This window comes from Drosophila obscura, unplaced genomic scaffold (genome assembly GCF_018151105.1).
Source record: "Drosophila obscura isolate BZ-5 IFL unplaced genomic scaffold, ASM1815110v1 contig_9, whole genome shotgun sequence".
Classification (NCBI taxonomy): Eukaryota; Metazoa; Arthropoda; class Insecta; order Diptera; family Drosophilidae; genus Drosophila; species Drosophila obscura.
Genome location: NW_024542883.1, coordinates 4,055,351 through 4,079,976, shown reverse-complemented (window position 1 = coordinate 4,079,976; position 24,626 = coordinate 4,055,351). Strand labels below are relative to the sequence as shown.

The 24,626-nt window shown below is 45.6% G+C and overlaps 1 protein-coding gene across 3 annotated transcripts in view; it reads left to right on the top strand.

Annotated features, from left to right (window-relative positions):
• The first annotated feature begins 5,578 nt into the window (after positions 1 to 5,578).
• The window catches only part of LOC111080561 (protein spire), a 43,348-nt gene continuing 24,300 nt past the window's right edge, over positions 5,579 to 24,626 (top strand). Inside the window, exons 1-2 of one of the 3 annotated variants that reach the window (XM_022376243.2) lie at positions 5,579 to 6,997; positions 17,623 to 17,690. In XM_022376243.2, the coding sequence (XP_022231935.2) occupies positions 6,328 to 6,997; positions 17,623 to 17,690 (738 nt within the window). In that variant the 5' untranslated portion in view covers positions 5,579 to 6,327. The remainder of the gene's footprint in view (positions 6,998 to 17,622; positions 17,691 to 24,626) is intronic. The other 2 variants (XM_022376244.2, XM_022376247.2) reach the window with 2 other exon arrangements.

Here is a 24,626-nt window from a genome sequence, read left to right as displayed (position 1 = left end):
TGATCTATATGGGAGGGAGGTGCTTTGGGGGACTCTGACCCCGTCAGCCGAACAACAATGCGATATGGAAAACTGTGGCATGTTTTCCCAACATCAGTCGCCTTCAACTCGGAGCTCATAATCGTTTAGGACGAGGCTCGGATCGGAACTCGCAGACTGCAAGTCTGAGGAAAAATAACTCCAGACACAAATTATATTAATGGGCTCTTCTGGCACTGCCCAAGAGGAGGAGGAGGAGGATGGGGAGGGGAGTGTGGCATTTTGTCTCTGCACGAATCACGTTTTAGAAATTGCATTGCACATAGGAGGCAGGGCAGGCAAAATGATCAACGAACACTACAAACTACGAACTACGAACGACGAAGTACGAGTACGAGTACTCGGACTAAATGTGCCCCATTCCGAGGCAGGCATCGGAGGCAGTCGAAGCTAGGCTGGAGAGACAATCTCTTTGTCTGTCAGGGCTTTTTGCGCAAGTTCTGGAACTAAGTAAAAAGCTTTTGGGCAGGCTGGCTTAAGTGGCACTTAGTTTTAATACGTTGCCCTACCGTTTAAATGGGTCTTGCGCGTCTCGGAGTTACCTGAAATAATTACGTGAACACAAATTGGAGCGCTGCTAGGAATCGTTCTGCGATTTGTTGTGTGCGATTTCCGCGATTTCCATTCCTACCATTAGTACCACTATGTACTACGAGTATGTGTGTAATTCTCCGCTGCTTTCCCTGGGCATGCCAAATCGCGCCATGGCTGCATGGCGATCCACGAAAAGATTCTCTCCGGGCCTGCCTTTGTCTCTTGTCACGTCTACTTGAGCACGGCCTTTTCTCTTCATCTTCATCTTCGTCTCCTGTCTCCGTTCCCTTGGCAGACCCGGGCCGAATGGGCCGATACACTTAAGCCGCTAAAAAATGTTTTATACCCAACAAAAATAATGCGTATTGTAGTAATTGAAGTGGAGTTTGCCATTCCCCAATGGAAATAGAAAATATCGCTTACTGCGCTCGGCTGCGGTTTCTGGGTTAGCTGGTCTGGTATTTGGCACTTGGGTCAATGTGCCACATGTGGCACACGAAAAGTGTGATGTGATGAGCAATGGGTGTCAAGATAGCACCAACAGCGGAATTGGGTCTCAATTACAGATGCTTATGGTAATAGAGGGCGGGCTCCGCTCCATGAACGCCACGGGAATGAGGGAAAGTTCCCGAATGAAAAACTCATCTTTGAGTCATATCCATTCCCCTCTTGGTGGATACAATGCTATTTGGATTGTTTCCTTTTATTTTAGATCCATGCATCTCTGCATCGGGGGGCTAGTCTATTTTTTATATTCAGAGTTTTCTTATGGGTCATATTAATGTACAAATTAAGAAACCTAATTCTGAACATTCTCATGCCTCGTCTCCTGCAGATAGATGGCTGTACGGACGAGTGTACGCAGGTCCGGAACCCATTATTAAATCATGCACAAAACTCTCACACTCGAAAATAAAAAAAAATAATAATGAAGACATGAAAAAATTGATTACCCGATGTGGAGAACTAGAAGAACACGTACGATAATCATAACTCTGGGCTCCCTTTTCACACTTTTTTTCCCCCAGATTCTGCTGTCTTTGTCCGATCTTGAACCCACATGCCCGACTGCATCGCGGGGCTGCGCTACGCCTCCTATGAGGCCTAATTGCATCACGTTTTTAGAGCAGCCCCAACTGGGGGGCACACAAATGCCGACAGAATATTACACAATTGTTGCCTGGTCGGAGGGACGGAGGGACGGAGCAAATGAATGCAGGGACACAGAAATAACAACGCTAATAGCAACAACAACAACAACAACAATAGCGGAGAGGAAAGAAATATAATGCACATTAGCTGCCATGATTTCCACACGTGAGTTAAGATCAGCCCTGAGCAGGTAGGCAGGTAGGCTGGGAGGCGGCTCCAACTCAAACTTCGTCTCCGTCACCGACTCTACTCTGAGGGGTTGGGGGAACGGCTGACTGACTGGCAGGTTTTGATCATTTTCTTTAATGAACGCTACGCGGTAGCTGTGACAACAATAACCACTTCGGAAGAATGCAACTGGGGGCTAGAAGACATTTAATTACTCTCACATGTGTACGAGATGGAGATGGAGGCCAAGCTATTCTGGCTATTGTTTAGGAACAGTTTTAGCCTGCTGAGAACATCTGCCAGGGGGGGCGGCTCCACTGCGACAATTGTTCGATAGCCAGCCAGGATTGTATTTGCTAATCAAAACAATACATTACAGTTGATGCGACCGATATTTAATTTTAATTCCAGGGTACGTTCCGTTTATTACACAGTGAAGCAACCCTCAAAAAGGGCGACAGCCGCAACAGCAGATATCCATTATTATCCATTTTCTATTTTGCCATTTGATGACTGCGGCTTCCTCGAAACGTACTTTATGCAATTTTTGAGCAAAGTGTCAGACGCAGCGAAGCGTTGCATCCTCTGCAGCAACAGCTACAGCAGCAGCAACAACAACTAGACGCCGTTGCAGCAGAATGAGGCAATCGTACGCAATCTGTAGCCAAATTTGGATAGACCTCGGCTGCTCGACTGACTCGGCTGACTCGGCTTACTTGCGTTTGGCACAGATTCGGAAACTTTAGTTTCGTGCGCGTTTCATGCTGTAGAATCTGGCTAGAAGCCTGCATTTAACGGGGTGGAGATCGAGCCCTATCCAAAACGGATGCACGTTTCCGGCTCGAGTGGAGGGAGACGAGACGCCACGCCGTTGCACGACACACAATGCACGGACCCACGCCCACACCCCACTCTCGAAGCGAATCGCGGGCTTGGAGCAGGGTCTGGCTTGGACAACGACTGGAGCCGGGCCAAGTGCCACCCGCGCGATATACTCGTGTGTATGTAATTGACCAAAAATGTCATGCTTGGTTGAACCGCCCAGATAGAACAGCCGTCAACAAACCGGGAAGGTGCGAGAATTACCCGACTATCGAATTACTTCTACAGAAGTCGGTCGAAAAAGTAAGCAATGTTATAGAACTTATAGTTTTGTTTGCTTTGTGATGCTATGCAACTATTAAGCCTGAATGCTGACAGCTGACAAATGTATCTCAATTCTGGAAAAAGGAAAACCCTTGGAAATGTGAATAGCGAAATCTATGCATATCGATTACACGTGAAATATATTCATCTATTCCCAATACTTGCTCCAGTTTACGGGCCATCATAACTTCGAGAACATCTATTCCCATTGTGTGCGGAGCCTTGTCTTTGGCATGCATTTCGCTTGCCTCTGGCCTGTTGGAATTATGAATGAATGAATCATGGAAGTGGAAGTCAAGTTCCCATATTGTTCAAGAACAAAGACAGCAATAGCAATGGTGATTGGTCGGTGGTGGTTGTGGGTTGAAGTTCGGCGGTGGCGGTGGCGGCTGTTGAACTCCGTTCGGAACTTGACCAGGTGCCCGTTTGGCGGAGCATTAATTTTTTATAGAAATGAAAGGCCAATGCAATGGTGGCTGGCTAATTAATTCATTAGCGATTGGCACATAAAACGAGACAATTGCCATATGTATCTTTGGATGGTGATTGTCGATGGTGTCCCAACGGCTTCTGCATGATGCTGGTGTCGTCATCGCCATCGCCATCGGCCATCGGCCATGCCATGGCTGGCCAGCTGCGCGGTGCTACCTAGTAGAGGACACACTTTTTATGGCTATTCGATGATTACGTGGGCCCTGGACGCGGACTCTTCGGCTGCAGTTGCTGCCAATTAATAAAATGCACGTACGGAGAGAAATGTATTTTGTTTGTGTTTTATTTTTTATTAACGGGCAAAAACAAGTCGTTAAAGTTTACCGCAGATGCCTGGTTCCCGATACCCGCTGCTGATGGTGATGCTGTAATAATACTGTATGCAAATCTTTCCCCCAACAAACAAGTCGGCATTGATATAAAGTTTCAATTTACGGCTCATATATCATAACTTGGACGTCGGCGTGAGCCGTACTTATGGGGCTTATTATCTCGTAAAACTGCGACTGAGATCCCTTACAAATGATGCTGGATGTTGATGTTGCGCGGTTTTCCAATGTCACCGAGGACCTTGAAGCGATGATGGGTGGGACGGACTTGGCCCAACTAGGCCCAACTAGGCCCAACTTATTTCCATTCTAAAAGAAAACTTATTATTGGGTGAACAATGGCAAATAGCGGAATTTAATTGTTTCTATAAGACATAGTGGTTGGATTATGATTGGATCCTCTGTAGGAACATATGTCAATTGTGCTCCCCATGAAATGACAATTTTGTACCGTGTCTTTGGCTGCTGTATGGCACATACGGTGCGATTTGTTCCATTGGCACACATTATGTATTCCTAATTTGACAGGACACATCAGATATGTACAAGAAAAATGGTTCAATCTCTGCTAGCCTGTATATTTTTAACTGTTATTAACCTAGGAATTCTTGTCCTGTCCCGTGCGACAAAGGCATAAGTTAATTAAAAAAAAAAAACAAAAAACTACGAATCATATTTACGTAAAACTAAATCAATTGAAAAGAGACATCAATGCATAACATTTATCTGAAATTTCAATCAATATACATATGTACATACATATTACCTTAATATTCGCTGAAATTTAATTTTTAATTGATCACCGCGTAAACCACTTCTGTTTTCGTCCCGTGCGAATGCCTTGTTTTTTTGCAAATATCTCGAAAACGAAAAGTTTCCCAGAATCCGTTTGCTATACGGGAAAAATAATTTTGAAAATCGGTCTTATTTTGACCTTTCTACCACTTGCAATGAGTACGAATGTCCCATATGGTTGTCCATAATAATAAAATACAATAAATTGTTTAATAATTATTAATGATTATAATCATGACAAGATCACGCTTCGGACAAGAACACAATCGCTTGATCTCCTGCAGCCTTTTCACAGGGCCACCATGTCGGACGGATACATACAAATTTGATCAAATTAACTAAGCACCTCAATGTCTTTCTTAATAAGCCCTAAAAGTAAACCAAATGTAATCAACTACAAGCACCAACTCGAATCTAATTACCCAGACTCTTAATAACCCGGCCATTTCCGCCAGCCCCAAAGAGTTTTTACAACCTTATCTTAATGCGACAGTGGCCCGGAGAGTAGCTCCCACCTGACCTTAACACGAATCGCTCTCGGAATTGGCGAATCGAAATATTAAGGCCCCAACAGAAACAGAATGGAAAGGCAAAGGCAAAAGCAAAAGCAAAGACAGCCAAAAGCTCTTATCAGCCGAACGAAGCGCAAACACAACGAAAACCGGAATCAAAATAGAAATGCAAGGAGAGAGACACAGACACAGAGAGAGAGAGAGAAATAATTAGTCAAAGAGAGAGAGAGAGTGAGAGAGCGAACAGCTGAGCGGACATTTGTTGAATTGGAAACATGTTTTCTCTTTCCCTATCTCTTCTCTCTCTCTCTCTCTGCCTCTCTGAACCGAACGAACCAGAGTAGAGTCTTTGGTTTTTGGCTCTGTTTGTGCTTGTGCTTCTGCTGGCGCGCTTGTTTCAAATTTTTCTCTGAACCGAGCGGACACGGCAGCGGTAGACGACAGCGATTAATATACAATTTAAAAATGCACTTGATATGAAATTCAGAGTGTACCACTGATTAAAAGAAAGTAAACAAAAATTAGTGCGCGTGACTTTGTTTAGCTACAGCAGCTGACAAAAAATAAAAAATAAAACATTCAAAGAATAATACTCAGCTCAGTGTTGTGAAATTCGAAACAGGAGAAGCAAAGCGATTCAAATAAGCAAGAGCAAAGCAAAGCAAAGCAAAGCAAAAGAAAAGTGCCGCCACAGAGCAATAGGCAAACATAACGGAAACTGTGTGCAAAGTGCATAAAAACGTGACGACAGCCAGCAAGCATAATTCTGTGCTCTGTGCTCTCTGCTCTGTGCTCTGCGCCCTGCTTTTCGTTTTGCGTCTAGTATTCCTTTTTGTGTTACTCGTAATCTAAAATACTAAGTGTTCTGTGTCTGATTTGACAAAACATACACATATGTACCCGTAGCCGTAATATTTGTGTGTGTTACTTGTCTTTGGGAGAAAATCAATTTCTGTGCTCCCATATCTGTTCAGTTCTACCCCGAACAATAGTAGGATAGGATAATCGCGAGCTTCGACCCCTGCCAGCGAGTGGAGCCGCAGACATTCCGGGCCTAACCCAGAGCACAGCAATCTCCTTATATGTGGAGGGGTGCAGGAGAGACTTGGACCGTTGCATCCGAACCAGAGTCTGGATAGGCAAGCGAGCCCGAGCGAGCCATGACGGAGCACCACATGGACGTGCACGCCGACGCGACGCAGAGTGCATCCGAGTCCAAGGCCATGGCTGCGCCCAAGGCCAAGTTCTTGGAGGCCGAGGAGGGCTTCCTCTCCACCTCGCCGGACAGTGCCAACGGCGATGCCCAGCAGTCCCATACCCACACTCACACCATCTCACACGCGCACTCCAGAGGAGCTGCCAAAAACCAAAATGGAAACGGAAGCCTGGCACTGGGGCTGGGGCTGGGGCTGGGCGCTCCGATGCCTGGCGGCAGTCGCCAGCTGCTTCGGCAAGCCTTCCACCAGTGCTCGTGTCCGGATCAGTGCGTCACCCTGAACAACATACTGGACTCATTCAAGGCCCCGCTCTCCGAGGACCAGGCCTGGGCCCTCATCTACCAGTTCGCCTCCCTCTACTACAAGGTGGCTGCCCAGGCCCACAAGTCCGGCGGGGACTACGAGGCCGACATTCCCACCCGCTTCGAGCTGCACTTCCACCGCGATGGCACTGTGCACTTCTCTGGCGCGGATCGGCTGCCAGAGCTCGAGCTGGAATCCCAGGAGCAGGAGGACTCCCAGCAGCAGCAGCAGCAGCAGCGGGAGCAGAAGCAGCCGCAAATGGATGACAGCGCCACCAGCAGCGTGGACAGCAATGCAGCCATTGATAGAGGTAAGTGAATGTGAATGTGCCACACGGAATGGGCGAAATAGTTCCTGGGGTGGGTGATGTGATGTAACGTGATGTAAAAGACACAACAGCTTGCCACAGGGAACTCGCAAATTCGCGTTTGGAAGTTTGGAATATTTCAGAGACACATTAGAGAGCAACAAGTAAATGGGTTTTTTTTTATTCATGTATTTTCATGTATTCCGCTCGGATGATTCCTATACAAATTCTATTGCTTATCTGATCTGTATTTATACATATGTATGTGTACGAGTGTGTGAGTTCATATAGAATCATCCAGATGATCCGTATTGGGCTTAAATGGTACATTAAACATTAAAGGAAAACACTGAGCAGGGCAGGGGAAATTCTTTTACGAATATTACAAATTATTTTAACGAATAGAATATATGTATGAATTTATTTAAGAATGGGAGAACACTTCTGCGTTTTCTCTGTTCTAAGATGTTGCCAATCAAGATTTGCTTTTCCTTTGCAACTGCTCCGCCAGAGGTTAGAGGTCAGCGCCAAAGTACTTGCGCACATTGTGTGACAGTGATGAAAACTCGGCTTGGGATTAGTTTTTGCCCAGGGAACCGGTTAGAGTGGTCCTCGTTGGTCATGGCTCTGTCTCCGTCTCCGTCCCTCTCTCTGTGCAGCAAACGCTTTCATTTTCACTTAATAAGCTACAGTTAGCTTGTTTCTTTTTCTGGGTCTTTTATTTTCGGACAGTAACTCTGATGTGCGTTTCCGTGTGCCATCCATCTGGGCATCTGGGCATCTGGGCATCAGGCATCGCCTAGCATTGGCATCGCCGCTTTCCAAACAAACAACCCACACAACGGAGCCGATGATGACCTCTGCATTTAAGTTATGCAGCCCGCTTTGATTGAGGTTTTTCTCCAGTCCGCTTCTCCGTCTGATTGCGTGTTGGTGTTGTCTTGGGAAAGTGTAAACGGCGACTCCCATGAAGAAGGTCCCATACCCATACCTATACCCATCTATCTAGCCATATTGTAGATGGCTGTTTTTCACTTTCTTTTGTGGCCGGTGTTGGTGCTTTGCCTTCTCATCACAGCTTGGTATTTGTTTCTCTATTTTTCTCCTTCATTTTTCTGTAATTGATGAGGGATCTTCAGATCTGTCCCCAGATCTGTTCAGATCTTTTTGGGAGAACGTGTCTGGGCCGTGGCCTGAGTCTGAGCCTGAGCCTCCCAGCTAATTGTTTAATCATTCGATGCTGGGGACTGAGACTGTCAAAATACAGGCTGGCAAGCTATTGACTTTTAGATAAGCCACGTTAATTGGAAAATGTATCTGTCTGTGTCTGCGTGTGTCTGCGTGTGTCTGCGGGGTTGCAATGGGATCCGGCCCGTTCGTTCTCTCACGGGTGGCCCCCCCTTACACATCACACATTACAGATCAGACATCAGACGACTCTTCCATGAGACTCGGAGATTTTTGGGTCTCGGAATGGCTCTGCATTCTACTGCATTTCCAACCATCAGTGCTCTCTCTCTCTCTCTTTCTCTTTATATGGCTAGACCAAGTCTGTTTATAGCCATATGTCCGCATCGACAAGGCCAACTTACTGTGGCTTCTTACAGACGAGTACGAGTATAGGCAATTAGCCAGCGACGGCTATTTATTCTTAAGGGCATGCACACACTCGTCTCAGATGCAGGAAGTTGGATGGAAATATTAATTAAATTGTTCATCTGCGAGTTGAAAGAACTGCCAAGGCACTTGCTAACGCTGTTGGGCAGTGTACACTGTACATATGCTGTATTAAGTTACAATCGAATCGAATTTCCATCAGAAGGCATCAACGATGCGATAATATTGAAATCTTTGAACGAATCTTCAAAACTTTCTTCGGGGCAAACAGAGAAGGAAAGAACACCTTGATTGCCACCAATTTAGAAGCTAAAATCAAACCCATTAGATACTCGCTCGTAAGCGTAAAACATATCAAAGGGGTTACCTTTACCCGACCGACCGACCGACAGACAGACCCCAGACCCAGACCCAGCAGCGGCAATTAGTCTGCTCAAACAAGTTATTACAGGGGCCATCCGATGGCACCTTCTAATGGGCTTTGGGCTTTGTATCTTTGGTATTCTGTCTCTGTTTCTGTTTCGGTGGTGTTATCCGAGCAAGTTCAAAGCGATTAAAACGTGTGAAAATCAGCGTTGAAAACTCGAGGGAATCGTTTGGCAGGTTAAATTCCAAAGCTTTAAACTTGCCGACCATTTTTGTCTTCGATTTTGGTTTGGGTTTGTTTTGGGCCCGTCTTTGAGTTCAGTTCGGAATCGCGGTCTATCAGCTTCTGACAACCGCATCGCCCGGCGCAACGAATCATTGATTGTGCTGTGCTGTGTGGAGCCCAGCCCAGGCCCAGGCCCAGACTAGACCATACAGACCACGAACACGACTATCAAATGGCGTGGGAGATGGTGCCGCGGTGACGGGAGCGTCGGCGGCGCCGTCAGGTCGCCGCGCCCTATGGCGCCTCGATTAGGCGCGCAGCCGACGCTGGAAGAGGTCGTCCGTCGAGAGGGACGTTCGCCTTGCCGGTGGTTCCATGAATTCTTTGCCAAATTGGCGCTTGAATCTGTCAACACACAAACTCGCCATTACGATTTCGACCAGGCTTGCAGGAAAATGCGGGAAATGCTCGCAGTGAAAGTCTGTTTCTGTGGAAAACAAGTGTCCCGCTTACCCAAGGTCAGGTGTCATGCGCAGTTCAACCGAATCGAGGAAAATGTTGTGGTAGGTTCTCTCATTCTCCAATTTTCCATTTTCCTTACACTTATCTCTCTCTCTCTCTCTCTGTGTCAGCTGTTGATTATTGTTTCGTTGAGTTTATTCTTACCCCCCCCAACAAATCACCTTTAATTCTGTTCTTCCGCTGTGAAAAAATTTCTCCCGGGAGTAAAGTAATCAAAGAAATCCCCCAGCAATCTCCGAAGAAAGCGGCAAAGATTCAGCCAGAAACAATCATTCCACCGCATTACGAGTACCCGTACTTTCGGGTTCGGACTGACTGGCCGACTGACTGGCTGACTGACTGCTCCGATGGGTGATGATGTTTCATTTCATAGTTTGGTCTATGACTTTCTTGTTTTCTCTGTAATGGAAATGACCGGTGAAAAAACTGACAAAATAACAACAGCAGAGCAGAATTCATCGCAGTCACTGGACTGGTTTAATGTTTAAATAATTACACCTAAATAATGGTACAAAAGTCACAGCCACAAAACAGTGCCCAGAAAACTAGAAACTAGAAAACCCAAACAAAGTTATAACGAAACTAATTGTACAAAAAATTGTATCAGTTTTTGTTAGTTTTTCTTAAGGTAAACCAGCGCAGCGCTCAGTCCTCGTAGCTCTTGTCTCTGACTATTTACTACTGGATAATATGAAGAGTTACCAAAGGGGGAGAGATGGGAAATCCCTGACAAAATAAAACAATGACATTGCAACACTTAATTATTAAACAATCCCAGAGTTTGTTTTCCATTTCATCTTGAATAACGCAGCTTAAAAATCAACTCTTGCACACTGATTTTAATCTGACTTTAAACAATAAATGGATCCATTGCAGCTTATGGTTTGACTATGCTCGATTCGTTTCTTGGAATTCTCCTATCCCAGATTGAAGACTCTTCCATTATCCATTTATAGTATCATATTCCTTATTCCACTTACTTCACCGAACACATGCTGATACCTGGGACCCACTTGACCATCTCCAGGTGGCAGCCCATGCCCGTGCACATTTTTCCAGCCGAAAACATTTCGATTTTGCAACATTTTGTGGTTGGATTTATTTGGAATTTGTGGTGTTATTTGTGGTCGTATTATGTTCGCTTCAGATTAGACAGCCGAAGAATGCCCACACTGGATGCATTTCATTTAACTTAGGGACCCCACCCGAAGCGATTGCCACGAGCTTTTCTGTTTTTGACACATCATACATATGGTAGACGTAGACCCAAATATAATTGCTGCCTATTGTTGGTGGTGCTCCAGTTTTGGGGTCAAATTAATATAATAATATTTCCATAATGACAGCAAATGACATAAGCACGAACCTGAACCCAATCCCAGTCCCAGTCCCATCCCATTCCCCCCGTTCCACATACTCGTGCGGAAAAGACCCAAAAGTAGTTCGGTTTTTGTTGTATTTTATGGTTTTTTTGGGCCTCTCCTATAAACTTGTCCACCTGTGCAGTTTGCATCTGTCGTCTGTTACGAAATTCTCGTGTGGCGACGGACTGCATTTTTAAATGAAATTTTTAAACGTTGTATCGTAGGTCGGACTCCGGACTCTGTCAGACATTTGTTTTGAAAGTGCGTCCGTTGGTCCGTCCCATAAATCAAACGATAATCCAAACTGTTGCTTTTCGCTTCATCTCTTGTTCCGATGACACTTGCCAGTGCCACAATGTGTGGCAGTGTGTGGGGTCTCTGCCGACAAGTGGACCCACGTTCGGGTTTAACGGATTCGAGTGTCCCTGAAAACCACCACCACACCACCTCCAGCTGATAGATGCCCGGCCAAGGTCCGCAGTTTTCCATATTTATTCGAGCTCGTACGCTTTGAATTATAAATAAATTTTGATGCAATTAAACGCAATCGAAGAAGCAAATGCCCAAAGCCATAAACTAGAAATGCGCCATCGAAAGAGTTGCTTTTCGTATTCTTATCTTATCGGTTATACATACATACATATATACATATATACACTATTTGCTCAAAAATCGACTTGAATGTGTGCTAGACCAGGCTATTGACTCGAAATAAATTTGCGTCGAATGGCAGGCAGCCACTTAAACTACATTGAGTGGTTCACACTTCCCTCTGGAAAATGCTCAAAAAGGTGCGTTAATCTCTGGATTCCCACCAGAGCGAGGAGCAGATGGATTTGGATGAATATAATCTCAGGTGTGTCCATCTTAGGGGAGTGTATGGATCGCTAAATGATAACATAATGAGGTAATAATTAATTACAGGCCTAATAAGGCAACCTTCAAAATCGGTCAACTATATAATAGACCCATTCGAAGAGCCACCATCTCCGTGGATGCAGCGATCTTATTTCTTTTGACACATTTACTTTGGGTGGATTGCTTCGGTTGGGGGTAATTCACCTTGATTTGCATGGAGATTTGCATGGAGCCGCGATGACTGCGCAGGCGAGACTAAACTGTAATCGAGACTCTCGCTTTCTCGCTGGAGCTGACTCGACTTGATGACTGTGAAATTAGACAGCAGACAGCAGACAGCAGACAGCGGGTGCTGTCTCTCCCCGTATCGCTGTTATCAACTAACCGACTAACCGACCGTCTGATTGACTGACTCTGAATCTGACTGTGACTGTGGCACAGTGACTGGGGAGGCTGCTGCTGGCTCTTTCACTTTACATACTGCCACACGATGCTAAAATTACAATATAAATTTATATATGCGGCATACATACATACATACATACATACATACATACATATGTACATATAAATACATGCATATAGAAAGAAACAATCTTTAATCAGCATTTACGCTTTCATCTTTCACATTTCTCAAAGCCGGCGCGGCGCGAGTGAAAAACAACACCAGCAATATCGCCATAAACAACAATTCAACCTGTTGACGAGCAGTATGCTGTATGCGCATGCGCACCGCCAGAGTTACAGATACACATACACATACATATATATAAAGCCGAGGAGGAGGCCTTAGTATCTTCGGTGGCTGTTTGTCTGGCACTGACTTTGGTTTTGGTTTTGGCTTTGGCTTTGGTTGTGGTTCAGTTTGAAACTATTTTAATTTGCTGGCAAATTTGCATAGTCTGCATATTTTACAAATTTGTTCGTCTATTTGTCTGCTTTAATTCCGAATCGGAGGCCATAAACATTTATAATTTTTCTCTTTCTCTGCTTCGGGAGCAGGGCAGGCGCTCCATCAACAAAAGATGAAAGCAAGAGTGACATTTAAAGCGCTCCAGCCCAGGCCTTTATTCGGGGGAACCTTTTGTGTCCACAACCCACATCTGGGGGGTATACTCGTAGTCTGCCTTATGCAACCACCATCCGAGTGTTCGATAATTGAAGAATGGGCATCGATCGGCTCTGTGGTTTCTGTCATATTTCGGAATGCCATTCAGAGGATTGTGTCCAGACAATCGAACCAAACTCTCTTTATGATGTTAAATCATACGATGCCTGGGAACTTGCCAGATGAAACGATTATCGTTGCTCAGATTGGTTTGATGATGGATGTACACATGGAGATGTTAAGCGGAAGGCGAATCGATAATATGATGATTCTTTTGTAAATATAAATAAATAATGTCCCATTGCTCTGCATAAGAGAATGCCTGCGAATTGCAAAAACATCGCTGCTCCGCTCAATTTTCGGTGATAAGGGTGGTTTTTGATGCCCCAAATTCAAAGAGCCAGTTCCCCGTTACCGATACCGACACCGATATCGAAGTCAAAGCAAAGCATTCAACAGTTCAGGGTTACATATGTATGTACGTGTATGGTGAGAATATGTAATTCCCCCCCAATTAGCGTTCGCTCGTTCCGTTCTAGGCCCACAATAAATTGTGTAAAATTACACAACTCTGTTCCGCTCGATCATCTGTAAATTGGTTTAGTAATCGCTCCGAAAGCCAAAACGCCAGTAATTAAGTTAATTGCGGACTATCTATCACTTCCCTGTTCATTATTCATTCACGAATATTAATTGGTTTATAATTTGAAGGGGAAGAGGCGGCATGCAGCTAATTGTAACCGAACAGAAAAAATAAAATCAGAGGACTTTGGGCACTCATCAACACAGCCCATGGCCCGCATTTGATGGATAAATATCTTAAAGATGTTGTAACGCAAATTACAGTCCCCAGACGCATGCCACCGCACAAACATTCCATTCCATTCCACTCTCCACTCCACTCCACTCCACTCCATCAACGCTCCCAAAAATGTGGGAAACGCAAGCGAAGATTGCGATTTGTTGAATGTCGACGCCTCATCGGGTCTCTCCACGTCTCCACCTCTCTCTAGCTTTGTTTAATTAATTAATGAAAAAGGTTATCTGCGCTATAGACCATAGAAATCTGTATAGATATCGTATTTTCTATAAATTTCGTTAAATCATAAATAAAAAGTGCAAATATTAAATAAAATATCCAAGAAAAGCTTCGTCTCTGCCTCATGTTTTTGCTGTTGACATGCACATGACTTTTCTCCTGACATTAGAAAGTAAATTGCCATGAGGCCACTTGGTCAACCGTCAGAGGCATGCACTCCAGCAGCACCACAGCACCACAGCGCCAAAGCGCCACAGCAGCCACCTCAACCACCAGCCACATTTATAAAACTTTATTACGAAAAAAAGAGTTGATACTTTTCTATTGAACCTGATGAAGGGGAGGAGGCGGGTGGTGGATGCGGGATGATGGGGAGCGACTGTAGGTGGAAGATTGTTGTGGGGCAGGGGCAGGCAGGGGCAGGAAGAGCAAACAATTGAAAGTCAGTTAGCCCAAGTGGCTCGGCTTTATTATTATAAATTGGATTTGACTAAAGGAAAGTCTGAGTCCATTGTCTGACCCTGAGACAGCTTTTCCTATTCCCATTCCCATTCCCATTCCTATTATTCGCAATATTTCCAATCGGAAATGCAATTCTCTCTGTCCCGTGGAAAGACTTTCGAGGCGAAGCGAATGGTCCGCACTGAGCGGTTTGAGCCGTTTTCAAGCAATCTAATCTTATCAGAACGAGTTAATCAATTTCTTTTTATGTTTTTCACCGAACAAAGTACAGACACAGATACTCAGTCGTGTGCTGGTATACGTGTAGAATCCTCTCTCTCTCTCTTGGAGGCACTCTTGGGTCGAGTGTTGGATCACCAATTAAGCGACTGGAAATTGACGCACTGGTCGTCCGATGATTCATCGCCAGATAACAAAATTTGATTTTATTTTTTCATTTTTACTGGTATTGCAAAAACATGCGGAGCCCCAGCAAAAGGCTGACCCAGAATAAAATAAAACAGACTCTCGTTGAGGCAACACAATTTCATTCAATCTCAACTCGGTGATCACTGTTTTTCTAGGTCTCTGATTACTTAGGTATCACTTAGAACTGAAGAAAGGTCTAACCTTAGATATTAATAATAATACATACATACAGATACATAAGAACTACAGTCATCAACTTAAGTATTGGCTCAGCAATCACTTCTTTCACCGGCTGCGGTGCTAAGAGCATTTCTACAACGGTTTTTAAATGTCAAATAATTTCATCCGGTAGATTAATGAATTTTATAAAAGATTTTCGAATGGGTAAAACCATTCTTTTATCTGATTTACAGCCAGAATATTTCTTAACACCAGATAAACCCCTAGATATATTTATTAGGTATATCTGAAGTATTTCTGCATTTCTCAATCTCTTCACAAGTCAGGTAGAATTGAGCAACGATCACCGGACCATTTCCCTTCAGTCAAATATTTATTGTCGCGGATTATCTCCTTCCATCTAGTCTCATATGAATAACCAGATCTGAGGTGATCTATCTCACGAGGGTCTCGAGCCTGTCGCCATATAAGATCTGCGGCTTTAGCCCGTTCACAATCGTTCACACATGTCGGCGCTTGGGTCTAATCCGATTCGCTCGCTCTCGGACTTGGATGCTCTCTGGATAAGAATTCAAATTGTAACGCTCGAAAGTCAATCAGTAGCACATGTGTCCAGGCCCTCGAGCCTTGAGTGGGTACCCGAAAAGGGGAAAGAGCGTCTCGCCTGTCCCATAAATCAAGCATTAATAAAACTCAAATTGTGCGAATTTCGACAGCCTGCCATACATTTGAAATTCTTTGCTAAATGTCAATTAATTATTAAGTGGAACCGCCTGGCTGGCTGCCTTTCTGCCTGCTTTCGAGCATTCAAATTTATTATTTAATTATAAGTCGCGGCATGTTCCATGCCCATCTGCCAAAAGTCTCCTCCATGGTGGAATTTTCGGCTGAACCTGCCTGGCCTGGCCTGGCCCGGCCCGTCCCTAGAGTTGGCTCTTCCGAAGCCTGCGCTTGCCTCATTTCCTGCGAAAGTGATGGACAAGCCAGCCGGAGACAATAAAACATCACAATGATATCATGCTGTGCCTTTGAGCTCATCTCTTACTTTGCGCGATGTTTTTTTTTTTTTTGGTTCCGAAAACTGTGTTCTGGTTGTCTGACCCGCAGACCAAGCATCAGACTCCATTCAACCTGCTTTTAAGGTTCAAAAGTTTAATGCGGAACCAACACAATGGGCCCAAAGGGGCCAAGATCAGTCGGTAATTCACGGGACTGCTGAATGAATCACAGCACTATGTGCCCCTCCGATTGTGTAACTCTACTTCTCCCACAGGATGGATGTGGGACTGTATTTTGGGGATCTTCGGGGGAATTATAAAATATCTGTGGATATTTTCTAGAGTGGGAAATGTGTTTTTTCCTGTCCCATGAATTTTATTCCACAAACTCTAAGCAAATCAGATTGAGATCCAATAACTGGCAATATTTTACTCCACTTTTGATGTATTTATTGTCGGCTTCCAATTGTTGTCTGGGTACCTGCTGGAACTGTTGTCCACGAGTCACGCTTAATAAACCACAAAATGGAATTGCTGGGCCGTGATACAATACGAGCATGTTGCCACGAACCGGCCAGTTCGTCGGCGGGGAGTGGCGCGGGACTGGTCTTTGTCGCGGGGCAGTTTGTAATCAAAAGCCGGCCGGTCAGCAAATCAAACTGAAACCCAGCCTGAAAGCACCTTGGCCCGGGGCTGAGTCAACTATTTTCAAAGTTGTTGTTGCTATTGTTAAATTGCATTTAATTGTTTAACAAAATGCCAAAGCGCGTTATGGATATGCCTACGAACGTACGTATGTATGTATGTACATATGTATGTCTGTCTCTGTATCTGTATCTGTATCTGTATCGGAGTGTTCAGAAATAGAGATATAAGTTATAATACAATTGCTCGGGCGGGTCGGTTGGCTTGGTGGGTTGTTCATTGACAATTTTCCGTTGAAATGCTGTTGGTCAGCGTCACCTGCCAGCGTCTCTGTCCCGTCGTGTCCCGATCTGATCTGTCCTGTCCGTCTGCACAACAAGTTTATGATTGCTGAACCCGTTCCAGGTTTTGTTACGAGCATTTCAGCTACGGTTTCTGTTGTGTTTTTTATCCGCTCTTTTGCTCTTTTGCAGCGCCCGCTGCCGGGGCTTGGCCAGAGAGTGCGGAAGTTTCAGGCCGGGCCAGGAAAAAATAGATCACTCGTACGGTACGGTACGACGGCAGCGGTGGGGTGGGGAGGGGGTTTCGAAATTTTTGCATATTTTAAAATGCAATTGGAAAGGTGAACAATTTGTGTGTGTTGCTTGGCTCTCTGCGCTCTGCTTAATTGCGATTGACTCGTTTATGGTTTCGCAAATGATTTCCCGCCAACTGTAAACTGTAACCGAATCCCCGGATTATAGCCATATTTATGGCGTATTATTATTCATTTACAAATTTACAAATTTACAAATGCTGTAATCAAAATCCCACTTCATTTTCGTCTACTCCACAGCCTTTGACAACAACAATCATCACCACCATCATCAGCACCACACGCCGCTCGTCGTCTCGCATCGAAAGGTGAGTGATATTGCCATGGTCTGGTACTGGACCGCTCTTTCTTCCTCCTATGCCCTGGACATGTGCTCGTATTTATTTGTTTATTTTTTCTGTTTTACCGCCGCCCCGTCCGTTAACAGTTTTGAAATCTTTCACGTGTCTCTGCGGACGGTAACAGTCAACGGGGATGGGGACTTTTAAGTGCCCACAGATTAAAGATTACAGATTAGAATTATGACTCGTAAAGCTCGCTCAAATGAGTTCATTCCGAGCGAACGGATTGTCTATGTGCCTATGGTCATGTTTGGTCTTGCTGCGGTTCCGGTTCGAGTTTTAATTAAGTTCTAATGATTTATGATAATAGAAAGGGGAATTTCGGTCTCGTGAAATGGGATTTCGAATAAAAGAACGCAGGGCAGATCAAAGCGGAAAAGAACGGCTAAGTGTCCGTCATTAGGCATTCCCATCAGGTGGATCTTCTGGTACGTAAAATCAAAGACCAAACTTCAGTTCCCATATAGTTCTATGGCTTTAACCATTTTATATTATACTCAGGCGTTGATTTGTTGTCAAAAAATCTCCCATAAGCGAACGGCCCCGTTCCTTTCGAACAACCCATTTAAATGGTTGATTTTTAGATGAATTGAAAAGCCAGTAATATCCAATGTAGAATAGTCCAATACTATAGGACCAACAAACCAGGATTGAAAGAAATATTCTACCAAAAATCGAAAGAAAAATACTGAAACTTTCGCGTGATTTAATATGTGCAGTTGATCCATAATCATGCCAGAATGAGACGGCTCGGCTAATCAGAACTCACCCAGAAGGCATCTAGATATTGGTTACGAGAAGAATCGTTCAGATCTTCAATTTGCAGTCGATTCTCGTATTTAAATATCTAACAGTAGGAAGGCGGAATAAGAGACGTTGCAAATGTAGTTTTCTTTCTCTTGGTAATGTTTTCTTTTACATCTTTGGCTCCCATTGGGAGAATGGAGTTTTCCAATTTCCATTTTCCATTTCGAGCTCCAAAGAAAGTAGCGGTCCGGCATCCGATCGTCAGAATATCGGACATAATGTTAGTTTTATTCATGTGTTTCATGTGTTTGTGTATGTGGGGAACCCAGAGAGATCCCTATGATTGGTTTTCTTTATTCATACGCTGGCGTACTCCACTCGGGTTTTCAATCATCCCAAGGAATCCCCTCCTTGGTCGGGGCTCGCATCAAATTTAACAGGCCATAAAGCAGAATGAGGTACAACCACCACAACATCTACGACTGACTACGACGAAGAGACCCCTAGCCTAGCTTAATGTGTGAAAGTGTTGGCGGCCCAAGAGCCGCACAACGGCTTTATGGCGATTTTAGCAGATGTTCAACATGCCCAGAAAACTCTTCAGTTCTCCCCCGCCGCTGCTGCCGCCACCACCGCCGCCACTAACCGGAGATGCGAAAGTGTTTTCAGAAAAGCCCACGAAGAATGCACTCGAGGGTTTTCTGTTTTCTGTTTTGTGTTTTGTGTTGGGTTCCCAAGCTCAGGCCAAAGCAAAACAGCGGAGGAAATGCGCAGGCGCTCCGCTTCGGAGGAGAGTTCACATGATGATCGTTAGTAGCGCTGTTGTTGCCGGGTTTGGGGGCAGGCTTGAATCGGTGGTAAGGTAATTAAAACAACGAGCATCTGCAGCAGCAGCAACAACAGCAGCAGCAGCAGCAGCAACAGCAACAGCACTACCAACTGCATTTTGGGCCCAGAAGATCGTAACATGGAAGCGCGAAGTTTCTCTACGCCTGAACATTTGATGATTTTTAATGTATCTTTTAGTTGGACGGGATGGGGATGCACCACAACAGATGGGGATGTGCATGTGGATGAGGTGGCGGCGGCAGTGGCAGTGGCTGTTCCCCTTGCCAGATGCCGTTTTCAATTAAGTGTTGCCGCGATTGTTTCCATGTAATGGGTGTGTGTGTGAGAAATATGCATGTTTTGCTGCCACTCAATGGAGGTCGCTCGTTCCTTATGTACGTTCTCTCTGCCTGCTCCCCCCTGCTTGGTGTGGCTGCCCCCCCTACGAGTATGAGGCACTTCCATTGTGTTCGCTCCATGTGAACTTCCCCAATGCATTCTGAATGTCGATGTCGACCTGGGGGTAACCTTAAAATTCTTTTAATTTACGTACAAGACACCACTCATCAAATTCGGGGCCGGGTCGGGGTCTCGACAGAAATATAGATTTTCTATGTGAATTCCGACCCGGAAGGAATTGCTAAAGACAGCCAATTATCTGCATTACAGATGAAGTTCCTTTCTGCACTTGGAAGATCTAAAATTTGAGTTACAGGCACCTTTGTCATAGCTGCACAACCCATGTACCTACATATGTATATCCCCTGTATAGTGCAGCTTAACTTTTCCTATCCTCAAGAGATACGACCGTGCCGACTACGGGTCTTCAGCGATTTCGCCAATACACCAACAGAATGCCCATTACAGATGATCACCAATTAGTGCAGTCAACGCCATCGCCATCGCCATTCCCCATTCCCCATCCCCCATCCACAAATGTGATCATCTGAGTGAAGAGGTCCATCAGCACTCGCCCATCATCGGCTGAAACAAGCTCCAATTGGACATTATTATACAACAATCGCAAATTATCAGGGGGGCAGCAGATTTTGGGCTGTAAGGTCAGTCCTCCCCCTCAAAAAATATGTATATGTATGTATATATGGGCGTTGAGAGTGCGAGACTGCAGTGCGCAAAAATATTCATTTGTTTAAAGTCGCACCGCAGGAGGGGGGCAGACGGGCGAACAACAATTGAAATTGAGTGGAAAAAACAATTGCCAGCGGTAGTGGTACGTGGCAGGGGCATGGGGAGAGGCAGAGGCAGAGACAGAGACAGAGTCACAGACACAGACAAAGTTGCGGCCAAAGGCAGGCAAAGACTTAAGAGTTAAGAGTGACAGCGCGTGCAGTGACATTTTCCGCTCGAACTGCACTTTAAACATGTTTGACCTTTGTTTTCAGTCCCCAGCTCTAGCCATAGATATATTTATATAGTTTTCCCATGCCAGAGAGACACAGAGAGGGAGGGAACGAGATAGAGACAGAGACAGAGACAGAGATAGTACTTTGGAAGAGATGCCTTAAGTAACTATCTATGGGGTTATGCAATTGCCCAAAGGACCGACTAAAGCGATGCGGAACTTATGGCACCTATCATATGACAAAGCGTGATACAACGGCCATACAGACATCATCGCTGGCTGTTATTATGCAAAAGTACAAAAATTGATGATCATACGAGGACGGGAAATTGGTATTGGCTAGAGACGGAGACAGAGATAGAGATAGAGGTAGAAAAGAGATGTGTTTATAGATACAAATTACAGCTGGCAGCCCACTAACCGCAGAAGACTTCATCAAGAGCTCAGTGCCACCAGGCGGCACTGCCTCCTGGTTTTCCGGGCTCGTGGCTCGTGGAGCTTGGCTCGTGATCCACGAGGCAGTTGACTGACTGACTGACTGGCTAACTGACTGAATGACAGCCAAATGGATCTGGGGGCAGCTGGGGGGGCAGCTGCGACTAGGAAGTGTGTGGCAAATTTCTGCGGTTAAGTCAACCTACTAAGGTCGCCAGAAATTTGTAATCCATATCGCGGATTGGTGGGGGGGAGGGCGGCGGGGATGGTGAGTCAATTTGTGATGCGCTTCACCACACTCCACTGCGTATAGGGAAAATACACACACACACACAGACACACACAGAGAGAGAAAAACCTTCAAAAGTTCCCCCCACTCCCCATCTCCACCGTCATGGATAAGGGCTTGGCTGGCGCGGCTCCATTTGTTGCGCGCTTGCATTGCCATAAATACCCGTACGTAGCACTCGTGGGGAGTCGACTTGAACTTAAATTCACAATGCAGGAAAAACCAATAAAGCGCTTGACAGTTCACAGGGGGGAATCGCATGCCGTATATCGAATGGTAGGGGCATTTCTGTAATTGGTTTATGGTTTTCCAATATAGATTCGGGTGCGGCTCCTACGCCCCGCCCCGCCCCGCGCCACCCTTCCCTTCCCCACAGATCCGACAGAAGTTGGGGCAAGTCTGAGGTCCGCCAAATAGGATTACTTCTCCCACACGATACTCACTGTGTTTGACAGCTTTGCTCTTAGGCTCTTTAATTTCCTTTAATTGGGTTAAGGGGCGAATTGCCAAAGAGTTGAGGGCAGGGCAGGGCAGGGCAGGGCATAATTCATTTAATTTCGATTGGGTTTGGCACAAACTTCCAATGAGATTCCTACCACCCAAGGGCGCTCAGAGTATTTTTTTGCGGAACGTGAAGCTTTCCTGCCCTGCCTCAAGTAGAGGTTAATAAATGTAACTAAATTATGTATATAATTGATTCCATTTAATTGTGAAACTCAGTACCTCTGCAGGCAGTATCGTCCGACCTTACATATCGCTTGTTGTTTAAAGTTTAAACAAACAAAAAATATGTATAAGAAGCCACAATTTTCATACGAAACCCCGTTTGGCTGTCAGGGCTGCGAGTCTCGTGTAAAGAGTTTCCATATCTCCGAAGTAGATAAGTACGGAATGAAGAAGCCGTGGCCTAAATTGTCATAGATATCGGATGGCACTCGCACTCTGCAGCGCTCCGCAGCACTCAGCACCAACCAACACCGGGCAGGAAAGTGTAGGCTGGGTAATGCTCAGCAAACTTTAAATTTAATTTAAATTGAGCGTAGAATGAGGCAACCATCTGGTCATTGATACGCCAAATATACGAAATGTACCCTCAGTTAAGTCACAGCACACAGCATTGGGTGGCACTCAGGCAATGCAAACCTCGGCGCAGATCAAGGTTCTGCCTGTCTGTCTGTCTGTCTGCCAGAGCAAATACTCAAGCGAGTCCCGAAAGTGTGCACAATTATTTACTGTAAATATTTTGCCTGAAATGAAACACTTTGGGACCTGACTCAAGTTCGGGTGCCCCAATATCGCATTCTGACTAAGACCGCGGCAAATAAAAGCTGAAATAAGTCATAGCCTTTTTTTCAGAGCGTGAACAGCTGGCTGGCTGGCTGGCTGGCTGGCTGGCTGGCTGACTGGCCTACCTGTTCCATTTAACTGGCCCGCCTGTACTTTTATGGGTTCGGTTCGTCCGGGTGGGGGTACCTTATGCTCCAGTAGCAGCAGCAGCAGCAACATCTAAAAAACGTTGCAAGTGGCAACAACTGCTGCCACTGCTGGCTGTCTGGTACAAGTAGCTCCAAAAACAATGGCAGCCGAGCCGCATGGCTCTGACTCTGGCTCTCGCTCTGCCACCGGCTCCACTCTGGATGGCGACTTGGTTGAGTGCCTCGCCGTTTGTTTTATGCTTCGTCTGGTTCCCTGGCCGCGGCTCTGGTTCTCTGTCGCTGGCTCTGGCTCTGGCTCTGGCTCTCCATCTGACTCCAGCTCTGACTCTGGCTCTGGCTCTGGCCACGCTCTGTGCTATTTATACGCATTTATAATAAACGGAACTTGGCACAGTAGGACGAGTGTTATTATTATCTCCATACTTTTAACATCGAAATGTAATTGTCTCTTGCCTTGGCATCAACCGGAGATCCCAGATAGCCACTGGCTTCCATCACATTCTGCACTTCAGAGCGTCACATGGCCCCACTGTGCCACTCGATGCTGGCTGTTCGCCTTAGTCATGGCGAAGGCGCATGCGCAGGCGCATCGCTCTACCATTTCCCATTGTTCTATAGAATCAATCAATTGCGTGGCAGGCACAGCACCAGAACTGCCACGACGCCGACGCCGACGACGATGACGATGACAACGCGCACGACGTCAACATAAAAGTGTCGATCAACTAAACGTTGTCGGTTCTGAGCAGGAGGATGATGATGATGATGGAATGGCAATGGGAGTGGGATATGCGATATGGGATTGGAAATGGGGAAGCGCTTGGCTTGAGGCCTGGCCAGCCAGAGGCAAAGAGGCAAAGAGGCAAACTTCATGGCTGGCTGGAGCGGCTGGACTGGAATTGTCTTTGGAGTCGCAGACGGAGCCAGGGCAGGCACTTGGTGCTGATTCTTCGGAGCAATTGTATTTATGGACGTCTTTAATTGCATGCACTGCCGTACCCATGCCCATGCCCATGCCCCATGCCCCATTCCCATGCTTATGCCACCACCATCGCCATAAGCACCTCCAGCTCTAGGCTCCAGCTTGAGCTTCACCTCTAGAAATCGCTGTGTGCGGCCATGGCCGGGCCACGTTTGGGGAAAACTTTTGGGCACCTAAACAAACATCGGGCAAACATTTGAAATTGAATGCATGTCAATATTTGACGCCTGCCACCGCTGGCCGCCCCCAGGGACCGTTAGGCAAACAAGAGAATTGGAAAATTCGAATTCGAATTCGAGAATCTGTGGAAACGCTCAAGTGTGTGCACACTCGAAATTAGAATAAATGCAAACGAAACTGTGGGAATCGGTCTCCGTGCCGTGCCGTGGCCCACAATGAAGCCATAATTCTTGCCATTCAATCCCATCCCAAACGAACCCATCCCATGCCGTACCAAGCCATGCCACATGGACATGATAAAGGACTCATTAAAACATCACTTCAAGGGGCTGGCCTAGCAGCCTCCCAGCCCGAGCTCAAACCGAGTTCTAAGCCAACTTCAGTACAGGCAGACAGACAGACAAAGAGGGAGATAGAAAGAGGGGAAAGAGAAAAAGAGAGGCTCACTCATAGATACTCGCTTGTTCAATTGCTTTGCCACTTTGAGGCCCAAAAGCACTCCAAACGCGAACCAGTCTTTTCTATTCCCGATACCCTTTCGATTGGATGGATGGAGCGGGAAGGATGGATGGATAAAAGAAACCATGGAGATGTTTCTGTGGAAGATTCTCCGAACTAACTACTCCAATAATTAATTTACATA